The 27,832-nt window shown below is 42.0% G+C and overlaps 1 protein-coding gene across 4 annotated transcripts in view; it reads left to right on the top strand.

Annotated features, from left to right (window-relative positions):
- The window catches only part of VWC2L (von Willebrand factor C domain containing 2 like), a 125,695-nt gene that overhangs the window by 51,253 nt on the left and 46,610 nt on the right, over nt 1-27,832 (top strand). The window contains exon 4 of one of the 4 annotated variants that reach the window (XM_079983152.1): nt 10,361-11,176. The exons of the other annotated variants lie outside the window; for them this stretch is intronic. Coding sequence (XP_079839278.1) covers nt 10,361-10,365 — 5 coding nt within the window. The 3' untranslated portion in view covers nt 10,366-11,176. Of the gene's footprint in view, nt 1-10,360; nt 11,177-27,832 lie in introns of those variants that run through there. 4 annotated transcript variants of the gene reach the window in all.

The raw sequence follows: 27,832 nt of genomic DNA, 5'->3' as shown, positions 1-27,832 counted from the left end.
CATGCCTGCTTGCAAAACTGTTGTGGCCGTTAAGTGGCCAATAATTTCCTCTCAATACACTGAGATTGATTTTTATGCCTTTCTTAATTATAAATGGCCAAGAGCAGAAAGCTGTGCAGCAGTAAGGTTAATGCAGAAGGCTGTTGAGTCTAGCATTCCTGACCTGAAGATTCACATTTTTAAAAGGGGAAAGGAAAAGGAAAAAGCAAACATCTTCTCCCCTCCAGTCTTGCCATCTTTCATGAGGTGGTACCTAATTTACACTCTATTTTTCTCATGTGCCAACTGCAACAATCAAGTGATGGTGGAACTTTTACTAATGACACCATCTAAACCAGGATACGTGGGAAGGAATTGGTATTTGGCTCTGCGAAGGAAAACAAATGTAAAGCCATTCTTACTTTTTCTGTCTTTCTTTTTTTGTAGCTGCCTCTTGTGAGTAGGGATTAGGAAGAAATTAGTTCAGTTTTTCATTTTAATGCAAACCTACCTAACTCACACTTCCTGAACCAATGATCACACATTTACATTTAACACAGTTCCAAAGATAGACACGGGCACACTCTCAAGACACGCACAAACTTTAACATAACCACACACATAACATAACACACAATCACAGACACAACTACACCCAGCGTTGGGAACAAGCTGCCACCTCCTTTTCCCCTCTCGTCCTCCCCATTTGGGAAGCCCCACCAGTAGATTGGCGCATGGGCTCTCTGGAGAGTCTCCTCCACGAGGCAAGGGGAAACAGAGGCACTCATGGACAGCTGCTAGGAAAGCCACTGGATTTGGAGGCAGAGCTGCAGCCTCCTGGCAACTCTTACACAGCTGGAGTGTTCAAGCTATGAAAGAGGCTCCTCCTCCTCCTTTTCTTCTTCTTCCTCCTCCAGTTGCTTGCTGCAGATAGCAGCTGAAATTTGTAGTGCATTCTGAAACTGCAAGAATAGTCCTGATTGCTCCAAAGATCCCAACAGTGCTGCTGTCAGAACTGCTTGTGCTTTAAGAGGGAAGACTTGCCAGAGCACCCCAAAAAAGAAAACATAAACTAGCAGTGTTGGAGCCCTGCCCTTTCCCGATACCAAAAATCTGATGTCTGAGGCAGCTGCCTCACTTTGCCTAATGGTAGGGCCATCCCTGACTGTCCTAGATGGGCTCTCATGCTAATTTGTGTGTCACTCCCACATTCAAGTGGTTCTGTGAATTAGCCCCAGGATCTCTCAGGATTTCCCCAAATGAAGCTGAATGGCCATTTTGTGCTTTGCAGAATGTCAGTGGCAGTTCCGCTTGCCATGCTGGCTGCACAGAGCCACTTAATCGAGTTGTACATCTAGTAGGCAGACTCTGCGGAAAGGCTAAAATCTGAGAGCAGAGAGATATGCGCTTCTTTCCAGTCTCATCGTCTAATTTGTCACTGCAAATGTTAAGGACGATGGCTCCAGGTGATGTGCAACATTTCTGTCTTAAGAGGAAAGGTCACTTAATTTCAAGTTTCCCGGCACTGATAGAATACAAAATCATTGCCCCAAGTTGTTATTCCTACTCATCGTGACTTTTTGAAACAAAAGTCTGTCAAGTGTTGTTAACTCCCTCTTTTACATGGTCTAAAATTTGCCTCCTTCTGTTAAAATCAAGCTCACAACTGTCACAATCTGTGATGGCCCTGACTCCCACAGGCTGCACTTAAACTTACCAAGAAAGATCTCTCTCTGCCCACTGCACTGTGGTGCAAGAGGAACGACCACCTGAAGAATCATCCCTTCCCCCACTGCGCTGCTATGAGCAGGCCTGTAAGCTCTGGAGATCTAAAGATCAAGCAGGAGGGTGACAAATCCAGTGCAACAAGACCTCATTCAATGCTTATGCCCTGCAGAGTCATAGCACTGCCAGATTCTGAATCCAAACAGCAGCAGCAGCAAGCAGCACTGTTTTGCCAGTGTTTTCCTTCCAGCATAAATCAGCAGTGCTATTGATTATATACATGGCTGTGGGAGTGCCCCTGCTCTATGGGAACACAGAAAAAGGGCAGAATATGCCACTGAGCATGTGTTTCAACTTCCTTATTTTTTTAAGTTCAAACAGCTGCAGATATGCGCAGCCACGTGGGCACTGCCTGCTGAAGTTTCCAAAGCCACTGGGGATTCCAGCAGCCTTGTATAGCTGCTTGCTCTTCCCTGTAACTAGCAAGCACAGAATAAATCATGCCAAAATAAGAGTTCATGCAATTTGGATTACCTTGGCACATTTTCATTTAATATAGGCCCTGCCTATTCATCACCTGCAAGAAAGAGGCACATCACAAGGGTTATTTAGTAGTCAGGGAGAATCAGCGGCTCAATTCAGCATTGATATTGTAGAGCTGGGCTACAAAAAAAGTACCCATTGCTTGGCTCTGCGTGTCTGGCTTCACCAGATTTATGTGAACAGGACTGCTCACTGCAACTTCAGCTCTTCATTTAATTTAATTTTGTTTGTAACTATGAAGTGGTGCCGTTAAAATGTCTCTTCCATTCCTAGAGTTGGAGGCACCTAGGAGGTCTCCTGTCCCTCATCGCTGGTCTATTGTCCTATAATGTTAAGAGGGAACAGGTCAGGGGGCAGTAAGATTCCGAAAGACACTTTGCCAGCTTGGTCCAATACTTATCTTTTCCTGCAATGAGGAAATATTTCAAAAGCTTGCCTTAAGGTGCGGGGTCGGGGTGGAGGAGGTGAACACAAGCTGTGTTGAAGTTGCTAAAAATGTCCTCTTAACAGATGTAACCAACTGAAAGGTTAGTCAATTTGCAGCCATGTGATCAGCCAGAAGTTACCAGCACATGGGATTTGAACCAGTTGTCAGATTGTAGGAATGTACCACTTAGTTTGTGCCCAGGGATTACATACTCACAGTGTCCATTCCCCAGGGACTGCCCCTATCTTCTCCTAAGACTCCCTCAGAAATGTCTGGCCCCTTTTTGCTGCTGTTTTCATCTTCGTTAGAAATTGGTGTGTGTGTGTGTGTGTGTGTGTGTGTGTGTGCCAGTGCCATTTCAGAAAGTTTGAACATGTGAAATAGTGCACTCACTTCCAATGCACTCACTACCCCCATTATCTATAGTAAATGTTGCTGGATGTTTCAGCTGAGCTGTTCCATAGATCAAACCAAATCCATTTTGAGATTAAGCAATCCATTAAATATTCTATTATTTATAAGGAGTCTGATATTGGTCACTTTATTAACATGGTCTGCTACAGATGCTAGAGTAGTTTATTTACTATTGCAGGGTAAATAAATACAGAAAAACCTTCAGTTTATTTATTCTGTTCTAAAATATACTGTATATACCAAATCCTCCAGTGTTTCTCCGATGAAAAGAGGGACATCCTAAGGAAAAGTGGGACATTCTGGGATCAAATCAGAAACCAGGATGGCTTCTCTAAATCAGGGACACCCTTAGAAAATAGGGACTTTTGGAGGGTCTGTCTTTGGGACTTGTAGGGCAGAAGTCAGGGAGCCCAACAGCAGGTGGCGCCAGAGTCAATGAGAGGCAGAACCAACCAGGGTAGGTCTGTCCCCACCCACCTCCATGCTGAGTTGTACAAGCGCAGCACTGAGGTGTGGGAAGAGGAAGCTGGTAGGCAGTGCCACCCCCTGGACTGAATTGCTGTAAGAAGGCAAGCAAGGGGGGGGGTAAGTTGGTGGTGGTGGGTCAGTGCCCCATTCACCCTGAAGGGTTAGTCTCCACTGACACATGGCCTGGAGGCACATGTAAGAGTCTCGATTACTCCTGGCCTCAGCAGACCAAAACACAGGGATCTCTCACAGTGTTGTCTTGCAAAGCAATGTAATCCCTATTATTTATCCCTCTTTGCATGGGAAAAACTGTGCTCAAGCTCTCTCCTGTTGAACTGCATCATGGAGCTGTAGTTTTATATCAGTGGAATGTATGTTTTTTTAGAAGTCTTTCTTTGGAATAATTGAGAGATTGATCTTTATGGTGCCTTTAATCCTCCTGAGTGCAGTCTGGCACTCTGAGATTCTTCCAAGTGTTCTCTTCCATTTTCCTTTGCCCAGCATAGGCTGCATTCCAAAGGGAAGGGGCTCCTTGGCAGCCAAAACGCCACTGAGTTCACTGGGGTTTATGTAACTCTGACTACAAGTCATAGCTTATATATCACAGACCCTCCAAGTGTCTCTATTTTTCAGAGACTGTCCCGGATTTACAGAAGCTATAATCCTGGAATGTCCAGCTTTTCCTTAGGATGTCCCTATTTTCATCAGAGAAATGTGGGAGAGTATAGAGTTATGTGATCCCCAAGCCAAGGATATAAGGAACTATACGATATTTAGAGGGCATCTGAAGGCAGCCCTGTACAGGGAGGTTTTTCAGTGTGTAATGTTTTATTGTGTTTATATATATGTTGGAAGACGTCCAGAGTGACTGGGACAACCCAGTAAGATGTGTGGGGTATAAATAAATTAATAATGATAGAATAGGACATTCCTATTTTCACCAGAGAAATGTTAGAGGGTATGATATCAGAGCTCACAGACATGTAAATGTACATGTAAATAGAGATAGTTGCAGATTATATGGGGGGGGGAGTTGTTTTGTTTTTCTCTCTCCATGCTGCTTAAATCAGCAGAGGGGAAATGTTTCAAAAGGAGCATTTTGCCATTAGATTTGAATGACAGAATAGCTCGACCTAAGCAGAAATTCTGATCTTGTGGATTGGTTCTTTCTGCAGACTTAGTCATAACAAGAACAGAAACAGGGGTTTTTTTTTGGGGGGGGGAGGGAATACACTGCTGTGAATAACGAGCACTGCCAAATTGGCTGCAACTATGCATTCAGTTAGATTACTTAAATTCCAGTGAGATTACTGTGCAGGGTTCCAGGAGTTGGGCAGAACCCATCAAAAGTTACATCTAGTTCTCAATCAGGTGACAAATATGTGCAGATTTTTTAAATTAAAAAAACCCCACCACCATCACAACAGCAATCCTCCAGGGTGAATCATAACTTGAGCTGGTAAATTAACTATTTCTGTTCTAAGTCATGTGTCCAGTTATGTGCCAAATCAAACCCAGTCACACCCAAATGACATCATTAGGAATGCAATCTCCCCCCCCCCCCGTAACCACTCAAACACTTCCCTACCCCCAAACCCCTGCCACCCACTAATGTAACTGGCTGCTGTTGCTGCTCTGGCAGTGAGTGAGTCTCTTTTTTCCTTCCTATCATTTTTTATTTTTACAAATTTTAATGAAGACAACCTAGAGAACATGCATAATATACTCATATAGTACAGATAAGTAAGTACATATCTATAATCCTCAAAATATCTGTTGCTCTATCAATCATGACCGCTTATAATAATACAACTTACCATCATTATTGTAATAGACCTCTATCCTATCTTAGAATATTTCCAGGCCTTCCTCTAGTTCCTGAAGCACAGCTATGATAAGTGTCAGTTTTCCAAGAATTACCAAGGTCCATAAGACATCCTGGGGGGATCAGGAGCTCTAGAATAGCTACGTTTTCTAGTCACTACATTAGCTACTGGTGTATCAGGACTTCAGGAGCCACATAAGAAGTGGGTGTGGAGTGGAACCCCCCCTTCTTTTAATTCCTTTACTCCCACCAGAGTTTTTGAAGCAAGGTAGGTGGGTAGCAACAGGGAGGTTAGGAGCCCGACTGTTGAGTGGGTGGGTTGAAATAAGGGTTCTTGAAGACTGGTGGGAGGGCAAGTGGAAGGTGTTCGAGCATTCTCTGGCTCTCCCACCCTCTGTGTAGAAAACTGACATATCAGGGCAATAAAAAAGCTAGCACCTTCCCTTTGACATGCTATTTTCCATATGTACTGTAGCAGTTTTATCCGGTAAGGAGGACCAACGCATTGTGTGAGCCACCGCGCATAAAGTCTGATGTGGTCAAGCCCAGGAAAAGGTTTACCACCTCACTGAGGCCTATGTTTTGACCAAGGTCCATTGTAATTAATGGGACTTAAGTGAATAAGTCCCACTCCATTGCTTCCAATAGGCAACTAATGTCATAAGTGTGACTTAACGTCCGCTGCGATGTGCTCATTGTTCCCCCACTACCATAACAGACCCTCCAAGGGTCCCTATTTTCCAGGGACGTCCCTGATCCAGAGAAGCCGTCCCAGTTTCTGATTTGATCCCAAATGTCCCACTTTTCCTTAGGATGTCCCTATTTTCATTGGAGAAATGTTGGCGAGTATAGAATTATATGACCCCCGAGTCGTCTGAAGGCAATCCTATATAGGGAAGTTTTTTAATGTCTAATGTTTTATTGTGTTTTTAAATATGTTGGAAGCTGCTCAGAGTGTCTGGGGCAACTCAGTAAGCTGTGTGGGGTATAAATAGTAGAATTATCATTATGGAATGGGACGTCTCTATTTTCCTCAGAGAAATGTTGGAGGGTATGCCATGATCAACAAAACTGGCTTTTGTTCTTGCCATTTTTCCCCTGCAGTGGGGGCAGCGAAGGAGGTAACATAAAACTGCCTCCTTCTCTTCCCCCTGGCCACCTATGCAGCTATCAACATCACTTATCACCCTTTAGGCAGGTTGAGTGGGTGTGCACCAGATTCTGCTACATCCCCAGTAACTTCAATGGGAGCCAGTGTGTTAGTGAGGAATGAGGGTGGGCTACCATTTGTGTAGTTTCAGTCTTAGGTCTTAGCAAATTTTAGCTTGTTGCCATCACACTACAATATAGACAAAACCAAAACACACTGACAGTGAAAAACTTCCTGGCCACTGCATTAATCACTTGATGCAAAGACTAGTGGAGAGAATCATGATGAAATATCAGACAGAAGAAAGATGTTCCATAGGCAATCTCTCATTGACTCTATAATTAAAGTTGTAAATTATCAAACTTGATACGGACTTTGAAAATACTGTTCCTGTATCTGCCTTCAAAGGCTCACTTGAGATTCTTGCAGATATCTGCCAGAGCATTGCTTGTGCAAGGAGCAAAAGGTCAGGTGTGGTTGTTATGTACATTTATTTTAATAGGCAACAAATATTTATATGACCTCTGCTTTTAGGGCATTGGCAGAAATAACAGTAAATAATCATTTATTCCCATGCATGGCACTTCTATAGTTTACCAAAGCTTCTTTCTTAATTTACTTAAGAAATATAAACTTCCTGCTCATTACTGAATTAATTTAAAATCAACATTTAAGACACAAATGAGCTGCCCATATCTGGCACAGAAATCCTCAGGATGTGAACAGGATGACCTAAGTGCTATCACAACATGATGACCTCCTCAGAGAGGTGGTGTGGCCTGACGTGGACAGGTGGATCACTCAAGTGACTGGGTCTTGTGACCTTCAGTAGGGGTGTTGAAGCCATTGTGTGTTACAGAACTGGGCAGAGATAGGACATGTTGGGATAAGGGGTGGGGGTGGGGAGAAGTGATATCTTGCTCACCTAACACTGAGTAGGAGTAGCCGTATTCTCCCATCTTTCTAATAATATGACTGTCTTGGGGCTCAGGCTACTTTGCATGCTGCTTCACCTATGAATATTATCTATGGCATCCCAAGGCAGGTTCTTTGGTGTTCTTCCTTCAGCTTGATAGAGTGTGCCCCAAAATTAAATCAAGAAAGTTCTCTGGTGCTTAAGCACTGCCTTGAGGGAACTTCAAGGTTAAAAGATTTCACTTCACAATAATACCACGGAAGTGTCAAGTTCCAACTGACCTCCAGTCCATTCATCCAGCTAGTGGGTTGGCCATATATCTGCTTCCTAGGTTAGGCCAGCTGTCACTCTGTGGCATTCAAAGTTGGACATTGACATTTGCATTGCAACTGCTGTATGTTCTGCTCTAAATAATTCACCTTGCTTGGCCCTGCTGCTTATCTCCTGATCCATCCTCCTCTGGGTGCACACTTGTCCTGCTTCAGATGGATAGTAATCCTGGTATTTGCTTGCTCAATCAAATATCATAAATAGGATGCCCCCCCCCCATCTAACCTGGGTCTATGTCTGTCTGCTGGCCAGGCTGTAAAAACTCACCCCAAGTTGAATTTTCCCAAACTGAAAGAAGATGGGAGATTCTGACTTGCCCCTTAATTGTGAGCCCATCTCCTTCTCATTATTTCATAGGGATATACTTGCAAAGCACCACAGATCCATGGGCCAATCTTTCTGCAACTCGGACATATCAATAGTATGTGTATTCATGGTTGGTCTTCTTCACCACCACCTCCCTTGAAGGATACTTTTACTCCTTGATTCTTTGTAAGAAGTTATATGACCTTCAGAAAGACCTTTTTGGAAAGTTCCAAGTGTGATGATGACAAGCACATAGAGCCCACTCATGCACTGCCACTCCTAATTTGTCATTAGAGTGTCTATTTGTAGTTTAATGTGGGCTGGCTGCCTAATTGCTCTCTGTGTCTTTAATATTTTGCCTCAGGCTTTGTGAATGTTAGCATAATTGAGAGTGAGGAAGTAGAAGCATGAGGAAGACTCAGTACTCTCTTGTTATCTGGCAAATAGCTTTGTGCATGGACAGGTATGTCCACCTGGGCAGTCATTTCATGTCATCCTAATTGTAAACTAATGTGGAGATTCCTTATGTTTTGTGGTAAGCCAGTCCATAGACTCCCCACAGACTCACTTCCGTATTAAGAGTCTTGGGTTAAGTGATGTTTCCCAAATGGAGCATCTCCCATCTCATTCTTGCAATAACCCTGCAGCTGCTGCTCCCTCTTTCTGGAGTGTGTGACCCAGCATTTGAAGACACTCTCCATGCCCTAAGCTTCAGCAAACTTTATCAAAGTTTCCTCTCTAAAGAGACTGAGTGGTAGTGAGACAGAATGTTTGGATACCATCAGCTAAGCAGTAACTTCAGCACAGTCTTCATGTAGCCCATTTGATAGGCCTGCATTAGTCCTGCCAAGCAGTAAGGAGAATTTCCTCACCACCAGTTGGTACAAATGTGTGGCAAATTAGTTGTCTCTACAGATTTGGTGTCATTTGCAAAGATCAAACCTGTTTCATCTGATCAAAGATTTCATCTGATTGGGAAATGCAGTCTACAGCAATCTTTGGAAGGGTGAAAATTTCAAAAGTTGACTTGCTTCCACTTTCGAGTTTTTACTTGGTTATTCAGAGGCTACACTTCACACTTCAGTGTACTAACTGACATTGTTTTCTTTCTAATAGTGATAACTTTAAGATGATAACCAAAGTTATATTTGTTTAAAGCTACCAGGTCTAACCTACTGGCAGAGAGTAGTAAAGCTACTAATGCCTATGGGGATGGAATATGAAAATATTTAGGATCTCTCAAAGTGCAGTGTCCAGTCACCAGATTCAGGTAGGTAGCCATGTTGGTCTGACGCTGTCAAAAATAAATTAAAAAATTGTCCAGTAGCACCTTAGAGACCAACTAAGTTTGTTCTGGGTATGAGCTTTTGTGTGCATGCAGTATCTGAAGAAGTGTGCATGCATGCAAAAGCTTATACCCAGAACAAACTTAGTTGGTCTCTTAGGTGCTACTGGACAATTTTTTATTTTATTTTTTATTTCAGTCACCAGATAATACAGATGGTCCCTTCCCTTTATATTCAACAGCAGCAGCTTCATCAAGCCCAGTTTGGTAAATATAGATTGTAAAGCAAGTGGGGAACCTTTGCTGGACTACAACTCCCATCATGACTGACTATTGGCCATGCTGGTTGGATTTAATGGGAGTCAGAATCCAACAACATATGGAGGGTCACATATCCCACACTCCTATTGCAAGGCATCTGACTGCTTTCCCATTTTATTGTAAATGAGTACCTGATCCATCCAAGATGGGTACATCATTGGTCTATACAGCTGTGGCACTAACATCCTCAGGTATATAGGCTATAGGAAATGGTCACCTTGTTAATTGATGTTGCAGGATGATTTACGGTGATATCCCGATCTAGCAAAGGAGACCTTAAGAATGGCCATCTATGGGATGAGGCTCATCCATGTACTGTTGAACTTAATGTGTGATAGATGAACATCATTATCAGGGCGAAATAGTCACGTGCAAGGCAGATCACCAGAGTAGGATTAGGATATGAGTCTCTAGTGGAATTAGAGAGGAGATATTATACTTACTAGGGAGTAAGCCCCATTGAATACAATTGCACTTGTAAGTTTCCCAGATCCCAATGTAATTCATTGTCTGCTGGACTAAACTCAACTCTTCATAGCTTTTTCATTTCCCTGCCAAAATTATTTCTGGGATGGTTCACAAGGTTCAAAAATATTTTGAAAATCTTTGAAGAATGAAAAGATGTTTCGGAGATGTTTTAGCTGCCATTTGATTATATACAACTGTTGCAGGATAAAGAAGACCCTGAAAATTTGGGAGGACAAGAGATGAGAGAAGACTTCATTCACTTCTCTGAAGAGTTGTTTGGATCCCTGGGGAAATCCCGCTAGAAACAAACAAACAAAAAAGTCAGCAATTACTTTTTAAAAAAGGAAAAAAATGTGATGTGGATCAAATATTAAGCAACCAAATTTGGGGATTTCAATTCTCACCCACCCCTGAAATGTACTACTCATTACTAGTGGCGAAACATGACTCTTGCAGTGCTTTATTTACAAAAACCTGTTTCATCTTATCAGAGATTTCATCCAATGTAGTTAACAGCATCCTTCTTTCATGACTGTAATCAAAGAAATGTAACCAACTGTTCATTTCTGATCTTATACTTTTCATGGTGCTATGATGAAATCTATAGCGGTCTTCTCTCAGTACTACTCCAGCAATTAGTACTCATTTTGAATCCCTACCTGATAATATACTAAATAAAGCTACCGTCACCACTTTATTCCCACCCCATCCCATAACATTATTCAGGTAATCCAAAGAGATGGAAAGATCACATTGAAATGCCAGCTGCTAGGATTAAATGTGGGGAGTGGTGACCAGATGGCAAAGAGGACTGTGCTCCCGTACCTTTAATTATCTCCTCTGCATGGCTATTAAAGGTGCCCGGGCCCTTCCCCCTTTCCCCATTTGGCTGCCATAGTTAGATATTGATGACTTAAGGAAGTGATGCAGAATAATATGTGAAAAATATCAGATGATTCTTTCACTCAATTTGTTGTTGTTGTTGCAGTTAATACTACCCCTTGTATATTGTGAGCCTTTACAAGCACAATAAATTCATTATTATATCTACAATTGCCAGAAAATAGTATCAGAAAATAGTGCATTCACTTTTCACACATACAGTTGTGACTGTTTATGTTTAGGTGATTGTCAAGATTCACTGGAGTATGACTTGAGTTTGCAGGTGTACAAAAGTCTGTTTGGGCTTATCAACTTTCAAATGTCTGTGTTGACATACACCAAAGTTTGAGCTGTCACTGTTACATATATGTGGGATCAAAGTTGAAGAGGATGGTCTTGTAGGGCATCTTAGTCAAACTTGACTCAGGAAACAGGTGGTGAAGTACATGTGTGTACCTATCACATTTTTGCTCTCAATGAGATGATAAAGCTGTCTGAACTATATCACTTCAAGTTGCCAGATGGACTAAACTTGCAGGAGGGTATTAGCTTACCTGGCAGTGAGTGCCATTGAACTCAATGGGACTTTCTTTTGTGGAAATAGGCATTGGGTTGTGGTATCAGATTGGAGTAATGGTAACTAGACATGGTAGCTAAAAGGAATCTTCAGGATTGGAGGCAATATGCCTCTGGATGCTCCTCAGTACCAAAAATAGTAACCCTTCCACACCAACATGTCAGACATGAAGGTTTTGGCCTAGCCTCTTCCTGTGTACTTTACTGGGCAAGGACTTTTTGTGTATGGAGAAATGTTTGCTCATGTTGAGCCCCCACCTGAGTTTGAAGTCGTACAGACCAAAACAGGCTTCCTCAACCCCCAGGAATCCTCCAGATGTTTTGAATAACAACACCGATCAACACTGACCATCCCAGGACTTAGAAGATACCAGGCTGGAGGTTGGCCCAGGCACAGACTGACCGCCTCATTAAGAACTAGGCTGCAGATGTGGTCAAAATGTTTGTTTCTACCTGAAAGTGGACAAGGTAGAAAAGAAATACGCAAGCAGGGATTCCTTCCCCTTGACTTATAGAGGCTTACTGAGCAGTTGTCTGGAAGCCCCTGCTTTAAGTATAATAACTGGCTGGCATTGGAAGAGAATAGTGGAGGGTGTCATTTGGGCAGACCAGATTCAAAAGAGGACAGGTCTCTGACACCTTAGGAAGAAGAAGAGTATGGGAGCTTGAATCTGGGTTCTCTTAGCCTTGTGAGGTATATCCATTCCAAACAATACAAGATTGATGATACTGTTAGGAAGATCCAGTGCCACTGGAAACAGACCAATGGCTCACCTAGTCCAGCATCCATTTCCCCACAGTGGCTTCTTTATATATTGAAGCTCACCTTTGTAAATGGTCTAGAGGAGAAAGGAGCCATCCTTTCTAAAATGCTTAGATTCAGTTGTACATCTTAAGCCTTGAGGTGGGTATGAATGCTGGTTCATCAAGCATTTTGTTTAGGCAAAGCTGCAGAGTCGCTTTGCTTTTGATTTAGGACATATTTAATTCTCTCTTGTTGGGTTCTCCATAAGGGAAGAAAAGAGAATGTGGAAAAGGAATCCTAGTATGTAAAGTGCTGAATGTTTGATCTGGTCTTTTTATATTAAATTGAGACTTTGCTGAGTGAGGGGTGTAATAAAGCTATGAATTAAATATTACAGCTAAGTGAGTTTGGCAAACTGAAGATTAAGAAGGCACTTAAAAGTTTTCTCTGTGTGTTTCCCACCCACTTCCAGCTTCTGTGTCTCTGCTGTACTCATTAATTCTAAGCCAGGGATAGTCTTTCTCCTCTCTCCTCTCTCTCTCTCTCTCTCTCTCTCTCTCTCTCTCTCTCTCCTACACCCACACACCATTTAAAATGAGATCATTACTGAAATCTCATCCTGGACATTACCATATGTTTGAGTAGTGCTGAGGCGTCAAAGTCTCTCATCCATGACAGCCATAGACTAAGTATTTTCATATTATGAACTCTTGAATTAGATATGATGAGAAATTTCTCCCACCTTCCACTTCAAAGCAAATCAAGCTATCTTGATGCATTTGGATGAAGGATCTGCACTGTCTTTTAGCAGCAATCCTACAAGGAACCTCATTGAATTCAATGAGACTTACGTTTGAGCGGATATGTATAGGATTGCACTTTTAATTAGGTAGACGTTTTTGCACCTTTCTTTCCCTTTAAAGCAGGGTTGTGAAGCCAGTGGGCCTCCAGATTTTGCTCAACCCCAGCTCCCGTTAACCCCAGTCAACATGGCCAATGGTCAGGGATGAAAAGACCTGTAGCCCAGTAACATTTGGAGGCCCCCAGGCTCCCCAGCCCTGCTAAGCCCACTGGGTTATCCAATTTGGTGCCCTCTAGATGTTGATGAACCCATCATTCCATGGGGCTAATGGAGGTCCAGCAACATTGGGAGGAGCACCAGGGTAAGCTGCCCCCTTACCCAATGGTATAATGCATTGGCTTGCATCTAGGAAAGATGTATTCCAATCCTACGTATGCAACAGCTATGTTGATAGTAATAAAAAATTTAGGAAGTCACATTTTATACACGGCAGACTGAGGCTGATGAAAACTCACTGTTCATAAAACTCACTGTGTAGGACTTTGGTCACTCACTTCACGAAGTGAGACACTGAGCAGCATGATTATGATTGAAATGCTTCTTATTCATTTGGTGGCATCAAGGTAAGACTTAGTAAGTCTTCTGTGGACTTCTCTAACAGGTGAGGTGCTCTCTGGAGCTACTCTGAATGATCTTGGAGGGTCAAAGTACTTGGAGCAAGCCTGATACAAGGAAGGAAGGGGCAGCACTTTCAGGTGATGGACTGTGCCCAGCAAAATAGACACATTAAACTTTGGTATTTTGCACAGGATAACTAGGGCCTAATGGTCACAGAAACCATTTTTTTCTCACTGCATCTGATAAGAGCATGCTATCTTGATTATGAGTACAACCATTAGAGATATGTTTATGTGTCAAGTGAGAACATGAACACAGTATAATTCAACCCAGCAGCAGAAAAGTTGCCTCAAGTCAGGAATTGTTGGCTGTGGACAAGGTTAACAAAATTTCAAACTGAGCGGGTATCACTGAGGTCAAGAATGCTGACAATTTCCCTTGGCTTCAAATTCTCGCTTTAGCACAGTTCCTTTGGTGACAGAGGAACAATCAGGCCTGGCAGAAATCAACATCAGAGCACTGAAGACCTATTTTGCCAGAGGCACCAACAATTTTCAATGACGCTTCCAGTTGGAAGAATAAAAGAATGTCAGACACACTCTGGAGATGATTATATTGTTTTATATTTCACCTGGACTCATGTGAAGAAATGCAGTTGGTTTTGTAGTTCTGCTGCTTCTCTCTGTGTTACGTACATGTCACTCTTTCTCTGCCTTCCAACTCCACCTCTTCTCCCAAAAGGAATCCTGTGTGTGGTCTGTCATGTTTCTCCTGCATTCCCACATCCCTCCAACCACAAGCTGTACGTATCTACTCTTCCCACATTACATTTGCAGACACAGGAGTGATTTGTAGAAGCAGGAGTGATTTGTAAATTTCTAGGGCTAATCACAGCCATTAGGGAGCAAAGCCTGGGAGGTTTTCTGGATGATTTTGTTTAGAGAAAAATCACCCTTAGGTGTTTTTCATGTCTGGCTGCAGCTAGGAATATAAGAAGCCACCTCAGACCCATTGGTAGACTTCACTCAGTAGTGTCCATCCTGGTTGGCAGTGGCTCTCCGGGGCTTCAGATAAGTGGACATTTCCAGCTGCATGTTGAACCTGGGACCTTCAGCTTGTGAATTGGGTGCTTTTCTGCTGAGCCTTTTGATTCTGACATTGCCCCATGCACTAAAATGTCTCTATGCTCATCCTTTTTCCACACAGTGATTTACACATAAGGATGCAATCCTAAAGGGGGAGGAGGAATCCAAAGGTGGTTCTACTGCCTTATGCAAAGTCCTGCTGGGCTTGAGCCTACAAAGCAGAAGTGAGGGTGGAGGAATGTTCTGCATTCTTCTGTCCATTAAAAAAAAACTTATTGAAATGTTTCCCCTCTCCTTGCTCCCAGAAGAACAGGTCAGAAATTTGCCCTAGTTTGGGATTCCAGCCATTTCCCAGCATGCCTCTAGGGTTCCCACTTTCTTGGGCCTTCAGAGCGCTGATATGTTATTTATTCAGAAGTATATTTATATAGCACTATTTCATAAAATACATCAAAGTGGCTTCGAACCAAAGTAAACAACCATATAAAAAAAATCGAAATATGTTGGAGAAGCTGGCACTATTCCAGAGGGATGCCAACATCAGATCCTTTCCAATATCTGTCTTCGACATCAGAAAGGTGGATCTGATTCAGCTGGTGGCCTTTGGGGATAGCCTCCCAAGGACAATAGGAATGTAGCCTAATTCTAGTGGCTTTTCCTGTGATACTGCTGTTTTGTCAAAATCTATTACAGCTACCACTAACCCAGTCAATCTCTGTGCAAGCTTTATATTGAAAATCCCATGATTCAGATATTGTCAGTGTGAGAACTCTATAGACTGTCATCAGCCCCAGCCACCATTGCCAATTATCAAGAAAGATGGGAGTTATAGTAGTCCAGAAACATTTGGGAATTCACACTGGCTATTCCTGCCATTGCAGTGAAAATGAATGTGGAGGGTACTGGATTTTGTCATATAATTCCAGCCATTTTTGTCCGGATGAATAAAAATATTTACACTGACAGAATCCCGCCAAAAGCTGCATAGTGTTCTGTCGCATATCAATAATGTGCTAAATTGCCATTCATCTGTGTGTGTGCACATGTGGGGAGAAAGGGGGAGGGTTCCTTTCCATCCTGTCTTCCCACAGTGTCATCCTAATACCTGCCCCCTTATAGTGATCCACAAACCACAGAGAGAGAGAGAGAGAGAGAGAGAGAGAGAGAACATGCTTTGTTTATTCCACTGGTGAAAGGCTTCCAGAATAAATAAAACCGTCCAGGTACGCATGCACACCTTCCAGAGAGTAGAGAGAATGTTTCCTAATTAGAGTTGATGCACTTGGTTTAAAGAAGGTTTCTGCCTTTTATGTGCTCTCCTAATGCATGTAAATCTCTGCTCAGGTTTTCAGTTGGCATCATTTCAGCCTTAGTTACACTCTCCTCCTCGCAGTGAGCTGTGTGCCTTGTGATATGTATACAGCAGCATTGCTTTTTGACACTCTCCTTTTCAGATCAATACACATCTCTGTGGAATGCAGTACTTTCTCATTTATGATCTAAGCAAAACCCTGTACCTCCTTCCTTTTCTACATTTAGAAGCACCAGAAGAGTGAGAGAGCTCAGAACTCAGAGTAAGCCATCCTGCTGATTGATTTTGGTCAGGGAGCGATGCCGCAGTCAGCCGTGTTTCAGTCTGGGAGGAACACACTGTATCTTTGAAATCAATGCATTTGCCTATCTGCATCTCTGAAAGGAGCCTCACAGGTGCCAGCCTGAGCATTCTCGCTGCGCACGTTTCCCTGGGTACAGTAGCCGCATGAGTAACTCTTGCCCACATGAGGAGCCCTCTGAAGTCAATTAGGCGTCTCACATGAGCGGCGATTGCTTGTTTGAGTAAGCTCTATGGGGTGCAGTTTAATGCCCAGGAAAGGAAGCAACGGAATGGAAGCTGCCACTGTAGCTCAGAGTCAGATGCCTGGCTCAGAACTGCATAGTAATTGCAGGTGTCCTCCCAGGTTACAGACCAGGGCAGCAAACGCCAAATATTAATGAAAGAATTTAGTTTTCTTTTATTTGAGGCACTGCACTTAATTTGCATAAGACTCCTGTGCTGTGATAAAGCTGCAGGCAAAAGGCTTGAGAGATAATTTTCGGTTACCTTTCAACCAATGTCAATGCAAACAAGAAATGCATTACAGGAAATACAGAACAGTAATTATTAGAGAACTGAAGGGGGAAATGTGATTAAAAACAGAGGCCTGCCTTTGGAACTAGGCTGGTGTTTTAGCATTTCAATATTTTTAAAGTTTTTTTATTGGAGCTGCCTCTTTTGTGGATGTTACTCCACTAAAAGATTTTAATCAGGGATTTGAGCCACTTTCCTTTGACAATGGGAACCTGTGTTTCAAAGGGCTACTACTTTAATTTCAAAAAGTATTGTTGACATTCAGCAGGAAAACTCCCCACTTTGTAAAATGCAATTAAATAGAGACTTCTGAAGATGGACAGTGTCTCTTCGGAATGACAAAGTCATGAACCAGTGTGATGCTGAAACCTTTTGTGGACCACAAACTTTATGGTTGGTGGGCTTAGTATTGCCCATTTGTGCTGTAGGAAGTTGACGTTCTCATGGTTTCATAAAGGAAAAACTGAAAGTTGGGGAGTATCTTTTCCTGAAGTTGGTTGAATAAAAGAGACCACATCCTGTGGCTCAGTGGGCCAGTTCAGTTCTCTATCTGACCACAGTGCATCCTGGGAGCCCTTGGGCATGTCATTATCTCATGGCATGTCCTAACTCACAAGGTAACTGAGGGAAAGGATGAGAGATATTAACTGTGAAGCACAGCGTACACTTTAAAAGGTGCTGTAGAACAGTTGACTTAAGGTTGAATTTCCCTTTGTTCCCCTATAGAATTTGGCTACAATTTCAAATTGCCAGCTAGCACACGTTGTCATGAATCAGTAAAAACTAAGATCATGATCCAGAATGAATGAAGTCCTATTAATTTCAGTGTGAGAATCTCCCTTTTTGAAATCAATGGATCTTTAATGTTCTTAAAGTTAACTAGGCTGTTCTCTAAGCTTCTAACCCCAGGTGATGTAAATTATGATTAATGAATTGGGGCATGATAGTTCTTTAGACCAAATTAGGATACACGATGTAAAGTTGTCATCTGAGCTAAGGATTAGGGTAGTGGAGTGGCATATTGGCTTACACAGCTAAAGACCACGATAGTGGATTCATGATAGTGAATCTCACTGCTATTGCCCAGAGATGGACTTTTTATGCTCTACCTGATAGATGGAGGGTAACACCCTCTGAAACTGGCAAAGCATAAAGAAGACTGCCTGCTGCAGGTAAAGAATGGGAAAGGCAAGTATGAGAATATCATGGCATCAAAGGGAAATTAAATAGAATTGTAAAGTTAAGAAAACCTCTTTCCCAAACAGCTATGAGAATATTCATGGGAGACATTCCATTTCCCATAAAAACTAACATGCAGATAGTTCCTTTGCCTCAATGCATAAATGATACGCTAAGAACCAATCCATTTGGCTGCAGTAGCTGAACATGAATTGCAGGGAGTTGGACTAGGTGGCACTTGGGATCCCTTCTAACTCTACAGTTCTATAATTCTATGTGGATCTAGCCATTTCTGCCATGCCATCCCTTGGCACCTATTTCAAGGTGGCTTGTAGGAGTATGGAGAAAATTGCTGTATCCTGCATGACAGGCTATTGCACTTGGAGAAGCCACCATGCAGTGGTATTTTAGAATCATAGAATCATAGAGCTGGAAGAGACCACAAGGGCCATCGAGTCCAACCCCCTGCCAAGCAGGAAACACCATCAGAGCACTCCTGACATATGGTTGTCAAGCCTCTGCTTAAAGACCTCCAAAGAAGGAGACTCCACCACACTCCTGGGCAGCAAATTCCACTGTCGAACAGCTCTTACTGTCAGGAAGTTCTTCCTAATGTTTAGGTGGAATCTTCTTTCAGTTCTTAGCATTTGTGCAACTATAAAGGACTTTGCACACATTGCATTTCTGTGATCCTTACAACAACCCAGTAAAGTTTGGAGATTAAGGCAAGAGACTGATGCCACAAAAGAATGGCTTGCCTAAGGCCATCTTGGTGAGCTGAAGCAAGATTCAAACAGCTTTGGAGTTGCTGCACTACATCAGCTGTGCCACTGGTTCCGTGTGTGCGTTCGGTGCATATCCTGCAACATTTCATAATCATAATAGGAACCTGCTTATAGTGACCTTTTCCCATACCTTCATGGATCACTGTTTGAGTCCTGCTTCCACCCCCTCTGCCTGCTTTGCACACGGCTGGTGGCTCTTCTCTTCTCTGCCTGCCGTATGCTGCATACAATTACTTTGCTATCACCTGCCCTAAGCCATTTTAAAAACCAAAAAATGTGTTTGTTCTGCTGGTTAAAGATATGCTAGAGAAACATAATTGACTTACTATCAGATATCAACAGTTCAAAATGAGTTTCTCCGGAATTTGAAATTGCAAGCCATTCACGTCATGGTGTCTTTGTGTTCACATATTGCAAGATTCCTTCCTCCTGCCCCCAACTCAGTGATTTCGCTTTCAATATTAATCACAATTAATTGGAAGCAGGCCCCATTTAACTCAATGGGACCCAGTCTGAGAAGGCCCGTGTGGAGGTTTGGACTCCAGCTTCCATCTGCCCCAGCCAGCACAGTCAAGAATGATGGGCATTGTAGCCCAGCTTGGAGGGTGCCAGGTGGGGAAGGCTAATCTGCAGTATGGAGCTGAAACCTGGAGAATGGTAAGCCTGGCAACCCAGGGCCAGGCAAGGGCTGTGTTCACCCACCCACTTTGCTGCTCTGCATCCAGCACACTCCTGCTGCTGGTTTGAGAAGTGATATACACACAATGTTGGTCACAGCCCATATATATCCTGTCATTTATTGGGGAAATACTGTCTTTTAGGAAATATGTTGCAAACCATTCTTTGAGCCTTCTATTTTGCATTGGGATAAAATCTCCCAATGGCTTCCATTAATTATCAGGATCCAATATATGCTTTTTTAAACATGCTGAGTGCAAAAACACATTTAATATCACATCTTATTCTGGCCCCTCACTAAACAAAATATTGAACAGGGATCTTAAAAAACAAAATAGGAACAAAATGGGGGCCACAAAATGGGGAGAGGTATCCATAATCAGGGTCTGCCACTGATAAACAGGAACAGAACTGGAGTGTTGTTAAGCATTCGTCTTGCTGCCTGACAACACATTGTGCTGAATTGGTTACAAGTGGTGCTTTGGGTCATGCATAACTGACACTCTGATAACCTGGTATTCATTAAGAAGTTGAATCAGTCTCCCCACTGGCAATAGTCAGCTGCCATCCAGTGAGACCTGACTTTGCCAGTAGCAAAGGGAGCATTTTCTCACCCAGCTCTCTTTAATTGAGGCAGACTGCAGTGGCAGTCAGAGAACACAATGCCAACGAGCAAGAGGCACGGGCATAGTAACGAATCATACAGAGAGACAGAACGGAACACAACTGCAGCAAAGAAAGAGAGAGAGAAAGAAAAGCAGGATGTCATTGTTATTCTCTCTGCTGTCTGTCACAGTGCTCTGGAATTCAAAGCAACATCCCCTCCCCCAGGTGAGATGCTAACTGACTGCATTCATAAGGAGGATTAAAAACCCCTAAATGCCAATGATAGCATGAGTCTCAACTTTACATATCAATTCTGGGATTTCTGAATGGCAAACTATCTCTACAAAGAGCAGCAGTGTGGGTATTTTTTTAGCAGAGATGCGCAAGGCAGGGAGGTTTTCCATTATGCAGACTGATCCAAAACATATTTATTTGAAATGCAGTCCAATTATGTTCAATGGGACTTACTTCCTGCAAGTGCAACGGTATCTTTATGTGCTTGCTTGAAATTAAGTCCCACTGACTTCAATGGGGCTAGTCAGTTCTCCAGGTTTCAGGTAGAGTCCCTACCCTGAAAACGCCAGGCGTGGGACCTGGGGATTTAAACACACAAACCACGTGCCCCACTACTGCACCACAGCTCTTCCCTAATTGGGACAGCTGTGGACCTACACATAAATTACAACAAACCCTCACTTCTGGTATATGACTGTATGTTGATTTATTACATGCCTGTATAGATTCACAGGCAGGTAAAAGATAAAGATAAACTGCAGAAGAAAAGTTATGTGCCTAAAACAATAACATTCTGGCAAGGAACAGATGCAATCAATAGAACATGTTTTCACAACATGGAGACCATGTTGCATGAATCCAAAGATGCAAGCAATTATCTTAGTTAAATCTCAATTTGTAACAAGTTCAAGATGTTATAATGAGAGAAAGGGGGAGATGTATACCAGCCCCACACCTTTACAGGATTACAGTTGTACCAATGGGAAATAGACTCCTATAATACAAAGACATTTGCAAATACTGTAGACTTGCAGTAGCTTTAAGAATTTAGTAAAAAAAAATTAAAAAAAAAATTAGTAAAAGTTATGATGTCATGTGAAAATCCCTAATCTGCATTGTCCAAGAAGACCCCAGGACTCCAACTAAGGAGGGCAGTAATTTAGCAGGAGACTCCATCCATTCTGACATAGCAGATATCATATTTGCAGTTCAGTGGAGACACTTGGTTGAATATACTTGTACTTGGTTTAAGACACATTATTAATGTCTGGAATTCCATATATGAGTACAATGGTAGTTCACAACTCGACAAGCCTGATTCTGTTCTATGAATGCAAATTGTAAAATTGTACATGCCACCTGCTGCAATTGTAATACGTGCATCACCTTTTCTTCCTTTTATGTACTTAACTGCGAATCAATACATTCCAGGGGTGATTGCCTTGCTCTGTGTTCCTGCATTACTCAAGGCCCTCCTTTTTGGCCTCCCTGCACAAATAAATCAACCAACGGCAGGGGAATAGATGGGTTCATAAAGTCCTTTGTAAACTGTAGAAGATGACACAATCTGACCCCCTGTGAGCAATATTTAGTGCTTGCTGCAAATGCTGCCTAAATCTGATCATAGTAAAAGCTGGGTAGAGTAAGGGCAAAGAGGAGAAATTAAGAAGCTGAACAAATCCAGCAACTTGTCACACTGGCAAATATTCATGTTTCAAGGTCGGGGCTGATTTCATTTGGAAAAGGTTCCTCTCTTGCCTTTTTTGGCTACCACTGTAGCCTTAGCCATATGTACAATAGCCATCTGGAAATCTGTTCCTAACTTTGTCCCAAGGCTGCGTTTACTCATTGGCACCGTTGTTCATTTCAGTCACTGAATGCACCGCTTTCTTTATGTTCTGCTTAATAGCCAAAATAATTAGCACTACTGTAGCTAAGTCTCCACGGGGATGAGTGGGCATACGGAGTATAGATTCTCCCCCCCACACACACACACACTGCATTTCTTGGTGCATTCCGCTATAGTTTTTGTTTCATAAATAGCTACGGAGTTGTCAAGTTCTGCTTTTGTTACATACATTGTAGGACTGGGTGCATTATTTTTTCCCCAAGATAAGGAAATGCTCAGAGGTCTAATCAGGTCCTTCCACAGTACTTAATTAGCCATAATAAAAGGCATCTACACAAAGCATGGGCTTTTCAAAGCCTACTCTTGTGTTACACTGCTAATGAATTAAGTAATTAATTGGCACTGAAAAATACAATAGAAAAACATCAATCTTTTCAAGTGAAGCATTAAAAAAACTGTTTTGGAAATAGATTTCATCAGGATTTAAATTATGGAACATTTCTGCTTTATGCCAACATCAGCAGAGAAAGAAAAGGATTTCAAAAGAAAATGAGCAATAAGTTTTGTAGGTCTGCATATAAGCATTTCTTTTTTTAAAAAAAAACCAAACCAAATCATGTTGGAGAATACCTTGACAAGGTATGGGGCAACATGACCTCAGAATAGAGATGGTCAGCACTGTTGTGTGAACTTATCTAATTCATGCTTCTCAAAGCAATACAGTACCTGAAACACAGCTGCCTCAAAGTTTGCACATCTCCATATATAATTAATTAATTAACAAATAAACAAAACCTCAACCTCCCCCTAGTCCAAAAATAATTCACATTAAACCAAGCATTTCCCCCTTTTAACCTCCCCACCCCACCCAGAAGTCTGGTGTCAAGCCCAACTGCTACAAATCAGTGGTGGGTGAATCCACTGTCCTTCAGGGATGGTCCAGCATCCCTCCTCTCCCTTCGGTAGGGAGAAGTAGCAAAACAAAGCAGGAAGATGGTAACAAAAGTTTTGCCTGCTTTGTAGTTGACCCAGCTACTGCTCCTCTCCTGCTGCTGGTTGAGGTGCAGAAATGGCAGATCCAATTCAGATTGCTTTAAAATGTGGACTAAATTGTTGCTTCATAATACCCTCAAGTGTATGTGGGAATCACTATATCTTCCTTTTGCCTCTGACTCCTATGAAACATAAAATGTGGGCTGGATGAGGGGACTATCTGGTGATTTGTAGCTGGTTGACTGACGGAACCCAAAGACTACTCATTAATGGTTCCTCGTCATCCTGGGGGGAAGTGACAGTTGGGGTGCCTCAGGGATCTGTCCTGGGCCCGTTGTTGTTCAACATTTTTATAAATGACTTGAATGAAGGAGGCGATGCTCATCAAATTTGCAAATGACACCAAACTGGGAGGGGTATCATATGCTACAGAGGACGGAATCAAGATTCCAAATAATCTTAACAGATTGGAGAACTGGGCGCAAGCTAACAAAATGAATTTCAGTAGGGAGAAATGCCAGGTTCTGCACTTAGGCAGAAGACCAAATACACAAAATTAAGATGTGGGGCACTTGCCTTGCCTGTAGTACATGTAAAAAAGGATCTAGGGCTCTTAGTAGACCACAAGCTTAACATGAGTCAACAGTGTGATGTAGCAGCAAAAAAAGCTAGTGCTATTGTAGGCTGCAGCAACAAAAGAAGACTGTCTAGATCAAGGAAAGTAACAGTCCCACTCTATTCTGCCTTGGTCAGACAACACTTGGAATAATGTGTCCAATTCTGGGCACCACAATTTAAGAAGGATGTTGATAAACTGTGTGCAGAGGACAGCAACCAAGATAATCAAGGGTCTGGAAACCAAGCCTTATGAGGAACAGTTGAGGGAGTTGGGGATATTTAACCTGGAAAAGAGAAGACTGAGAGGAGATATGATAGCCATCTTCCAATATCTCAAGGACTGTCACATAAGAGATGGAGCAAGCTTGTTATCTCCTGCTCTGGAGGGTAGGAGACTCAAACCAGTGACTTCAAGTTATAAGAAAGGAGATTCCAACTAAACATCGGGAAGAACTTTCTGTCAGTAAAAGCTGTTTGACAGTGGAACAGACTCCCACAAGAGGTGTGGACTCTCATTCCTTGGAGGTTTTTAAGTGAAGATTGGATGGTCATCTGTCATGGTTGCTTAGGCTGAGATTCCTGCATCACAGGGGGTGGACTAGATGACCCTACGGATCCCTTCCAACTCCACAATTCATTTATACTATGATCTATAGAGCTGCTTAAGTTACTGACTATCCAAGAGCTTGCAAAAGGGTCACAGCTCACAAACAATCAACACCCTTTAAACAGAACACAGCCAAATCTTACGCATTTACAAGGTTAAAGCAAAGTAGAAGATGCTCAGCATCTTTGGAAGTGGGACCTCTCACCAGGATTCTCAAGATCTCAAATATCTGCTTTTATACTTTTCCAAAATGGGTTATGTCAGTCTTCAATAATAATTTATGATGCCAAGGTTTTAGGGTTCATGACTGAACAATTCACATATATGATCTCACTTAGAACCCCCTCCACTTTGAGCTCATTTCAGGTTATGTACCCCTGATTTTCACTTCCTAATTTTCATATCCTAGCATGCTAGACTTCCTAAAATAATCACTATCCTGGCCAAAATCCACAATCTTAGGTCATGTCCTAACAAACTCTTCACAAAAACAAAAATTTAGTGGCCCTGACAAATGTCAACAACCAGTACTTCCACATTTCTTCTGAGCATCTGTGGTTGCCTCATTCTAGCAAGAATAATTTTGAAATGTTAGATCTTAGTAATATCAGTATTTTGTACAGTATTGAGGCTTATGCCCTATCACTTAATTATGTGATCAGGCAGCACCGAGTTTGACTCTTCCCAGCTTGTTGGTCCTCAGGAAACATCTGGTTTCACTTTTCATAGAATCATAGAATCATAGAGTTGGAAGAGACCACAAGGGCCATCGAGTCCAACCCCCTGCCAAGCAGGAAACACCACCAGAGCACTCCTGACATATGGTTGTCAAGCCTCTGCTTAAAGACCTCCAAAGAAGGAGACTCCACCATACTCCTTGGCAGAAAATTCCACTGTCGAACAGCTCTTACTGTCAGGAAGTTCTTCCTAATGTTTAGGTGGAATCTTCTTTCTTGTAGTTTGGAACCATTGTTCCATGTCCGCTTCTCTGGAGCAGCAGGAAACAACCTTTCTCCCTCCTCTATGTGACATCCTTTTATATATTTGAACATGGCTATCATATCACCCCTTAACCTCCTCTTCTCCAGGTTAAACATGCCCAGCTCCCTTAGCCGTTCCTCATAAGGCATCGTTTCCAGGCCTTTGACCATTTTGGTTGCCCTCCTCTGGACACGTTCCAGTTTGTCAGTGTCCTTCTTGAACTGTGGTGCCCAGAACTGGACACAGTACTCCAGGTGAGGTCTGACCAGAGCAGAATACAGGTTGCTCTAGTTCCACCAAAGCAACCTGCAATTCTGCATGTTTGCAACTTAAGCAGCTTGATTAGATATTTTATATTTTCGTTTATAAGCCTTTAAAGCTGCAGGCACTCCAAAAAATCTTATCATAATCAGGCAGCACACCTGAACAATTCATTTGATCAAATTCCACATCTTTGTGATTCTTCCCAGGTGTGAAATACATGTTTCCCATGCCTATGTGCGCTTATTATCTTTCTTTTTTAAAAATAATTTTTATTAAATTTCCAATTAACAAACCAATCATATCACATTACTTCGCAAATATACCAATACATAATAAACTCCAAATATTTAGCCGAATTTTGATGACTTCCGGTCGCAGCCACGGACCCGATGCAAGCGGGATTTTCTCGGAAAGGGAAAATCCGGGCTTTCGGGGAAAATCGGGTAGCCCCCCAAAGCCCCTCTGGAGGGAGACCAGAGGGTCAAGATCCCAGCGGAGCCGACAGCGGATCGCCTGGCCGTCAGGTAACTCCGTAAAAAGGAGCGAAGAGAACGGCGGGCGGAGAAGCAGGCACCGGGAATCCATTGTCTTCCCCCCTGAAAGCACAGCCCCAGGCTTTCAATGCGAGTGGGCGATTCTCAATTAACAAGAAATTCGAACCGATTTGGATTTATAATTGGATTTTTACAAAAAGGAAGGTTTCGGAGTAAAAAGATTGAAAAACGGAAGTCAACTTCTTCCTCTGAGAAAGTTTGTAAAAAAGTTATATACAGTGTTGCAAATAGTTGCAAAAGCGGGTAGAGGAAGCAGAAACTTGTTTATGTACGACTGTGGGGGGGGGGGTCTTCGTGTAACGATTGGTTTGACAGAAGGAAATTTATAGAGGCTTCCCGATACTTTCGGTTTAAAAAGAACTGCGCAACAAAATAGTGCTTTTGTATCTCCATTTTGCTGAAGTTTAGCGCGATCTAGCAACAGAAGGAAGAAAGTAGAAAAGAGATAAAAAGACAGATTGATGGATTGACTGGCTTACATTGAGCAAAGCACTTCCCTTTGGGCACCTTCTTATTTTTCTTTTGTTTAAGTCCTTCTAAGTTTAATTTCCAACTTTCTAAGGATTGCTGAGTCTGCATGAAGGTTTTTTGCTAATCCCCTCCTCTGAATGGTCTATCTGGTTACGTTTTGACAGAGCCACTTGAAATATATAGGGACTAGATGCCTATTCGGATTTGATTTAAACTGAGATCTAAACTTTTATAATTTTGGATTATTTTTAGCTCCCTCTTTGTGTTTTTAGGGGGATCCTGTTCTCATTTTTATTTTTCATTTTTTACTCTATTCCCCCCCCCTCTTATTTTTGTTTTTGTTTTTATTTGTTGTTGTTGTTGTTGTTGTTCTTTTTTCTACAAATTAAATGCATGATTTGCTAAGTGGATTTTTACAAGTATATTGGGACATATAGGCAATTGGAAAATATTCAACATTTGGACTTAATTTCATCAATTTAATATAACTGAGCTTGGGATTATATTTTCATTCCCTTTTGCTTTTTTGAGACACGTCTGGCCATTTTGTTTTTTGGTTTCTTCTTTGTTTTTCCTTCTTCTGAGATAATACTACTGGCTAGGGAAATGTATTGATTTGGATATTATCACTATTCAACCCTGGAGTCTGTGGAGCTTTAAGCGTGGTCTGGAGTGGATTTAGCCTAAGTGGTGGCAAGAAGAAGGAAGAAAATTTATTGGTCATCCTGCCCATCGGGTTTTGGGTCCTATAACAATTTTGGGGAAAATCAAAGGAAATTGAAGTTTGACATTTAAACATTCAATAGGAGGGTTATTCTGGAAACTTTTTGAACTATAATTGGAATACATAATTTAATTGAGATATAAAAATAATTTTCAAATATTTTGTTATTGGGCATAAGAATATTTTGAGAAGTGTGGGAATATATTAACTTTGCTTCTCCAGAAAAAGGGTTGTGTTTACATTAATTTGTTAACGACTATATATTGAGTGGGAAAGAGTTGAGATTTGGTAAAACTATGTCTCACACACAGAAGAAAGCGAGCAAAAGTGGAACTCCGGCAGACAGGAGAGGTTCTAAACAGGAAACAGACTTCAGAGGAGGAATTTTGAAAATGTTTTCAGAAATTAAAAATGATATTAAGCAGAGTGAGAAGAATTTAGAATCCAAATTAGAACAAATGGACAAAAGAATGGGCCAGATGGATAAAAAAATGGGCCAGATGGACAAAAAAAAT

The sequence above is a fragment of the Podarcis cretensis genome, assembly GCF_951804945.1.
Source record: "Podarcis cretensis genome assembly, chromosome: 1".
In the NCBI taxonomy this organism is placed as follows: Eukaryota; Metazoa; Chordata; class Lepidosauria; order Squamata; family Lacertidae; genus Podarcis; species Podarcis cretensis.
The sequence above is the reverse complement of the archived record's forward strand: the minus strand, read 5'-3'. Positions and strand labels throughout refer to the sequence as shown.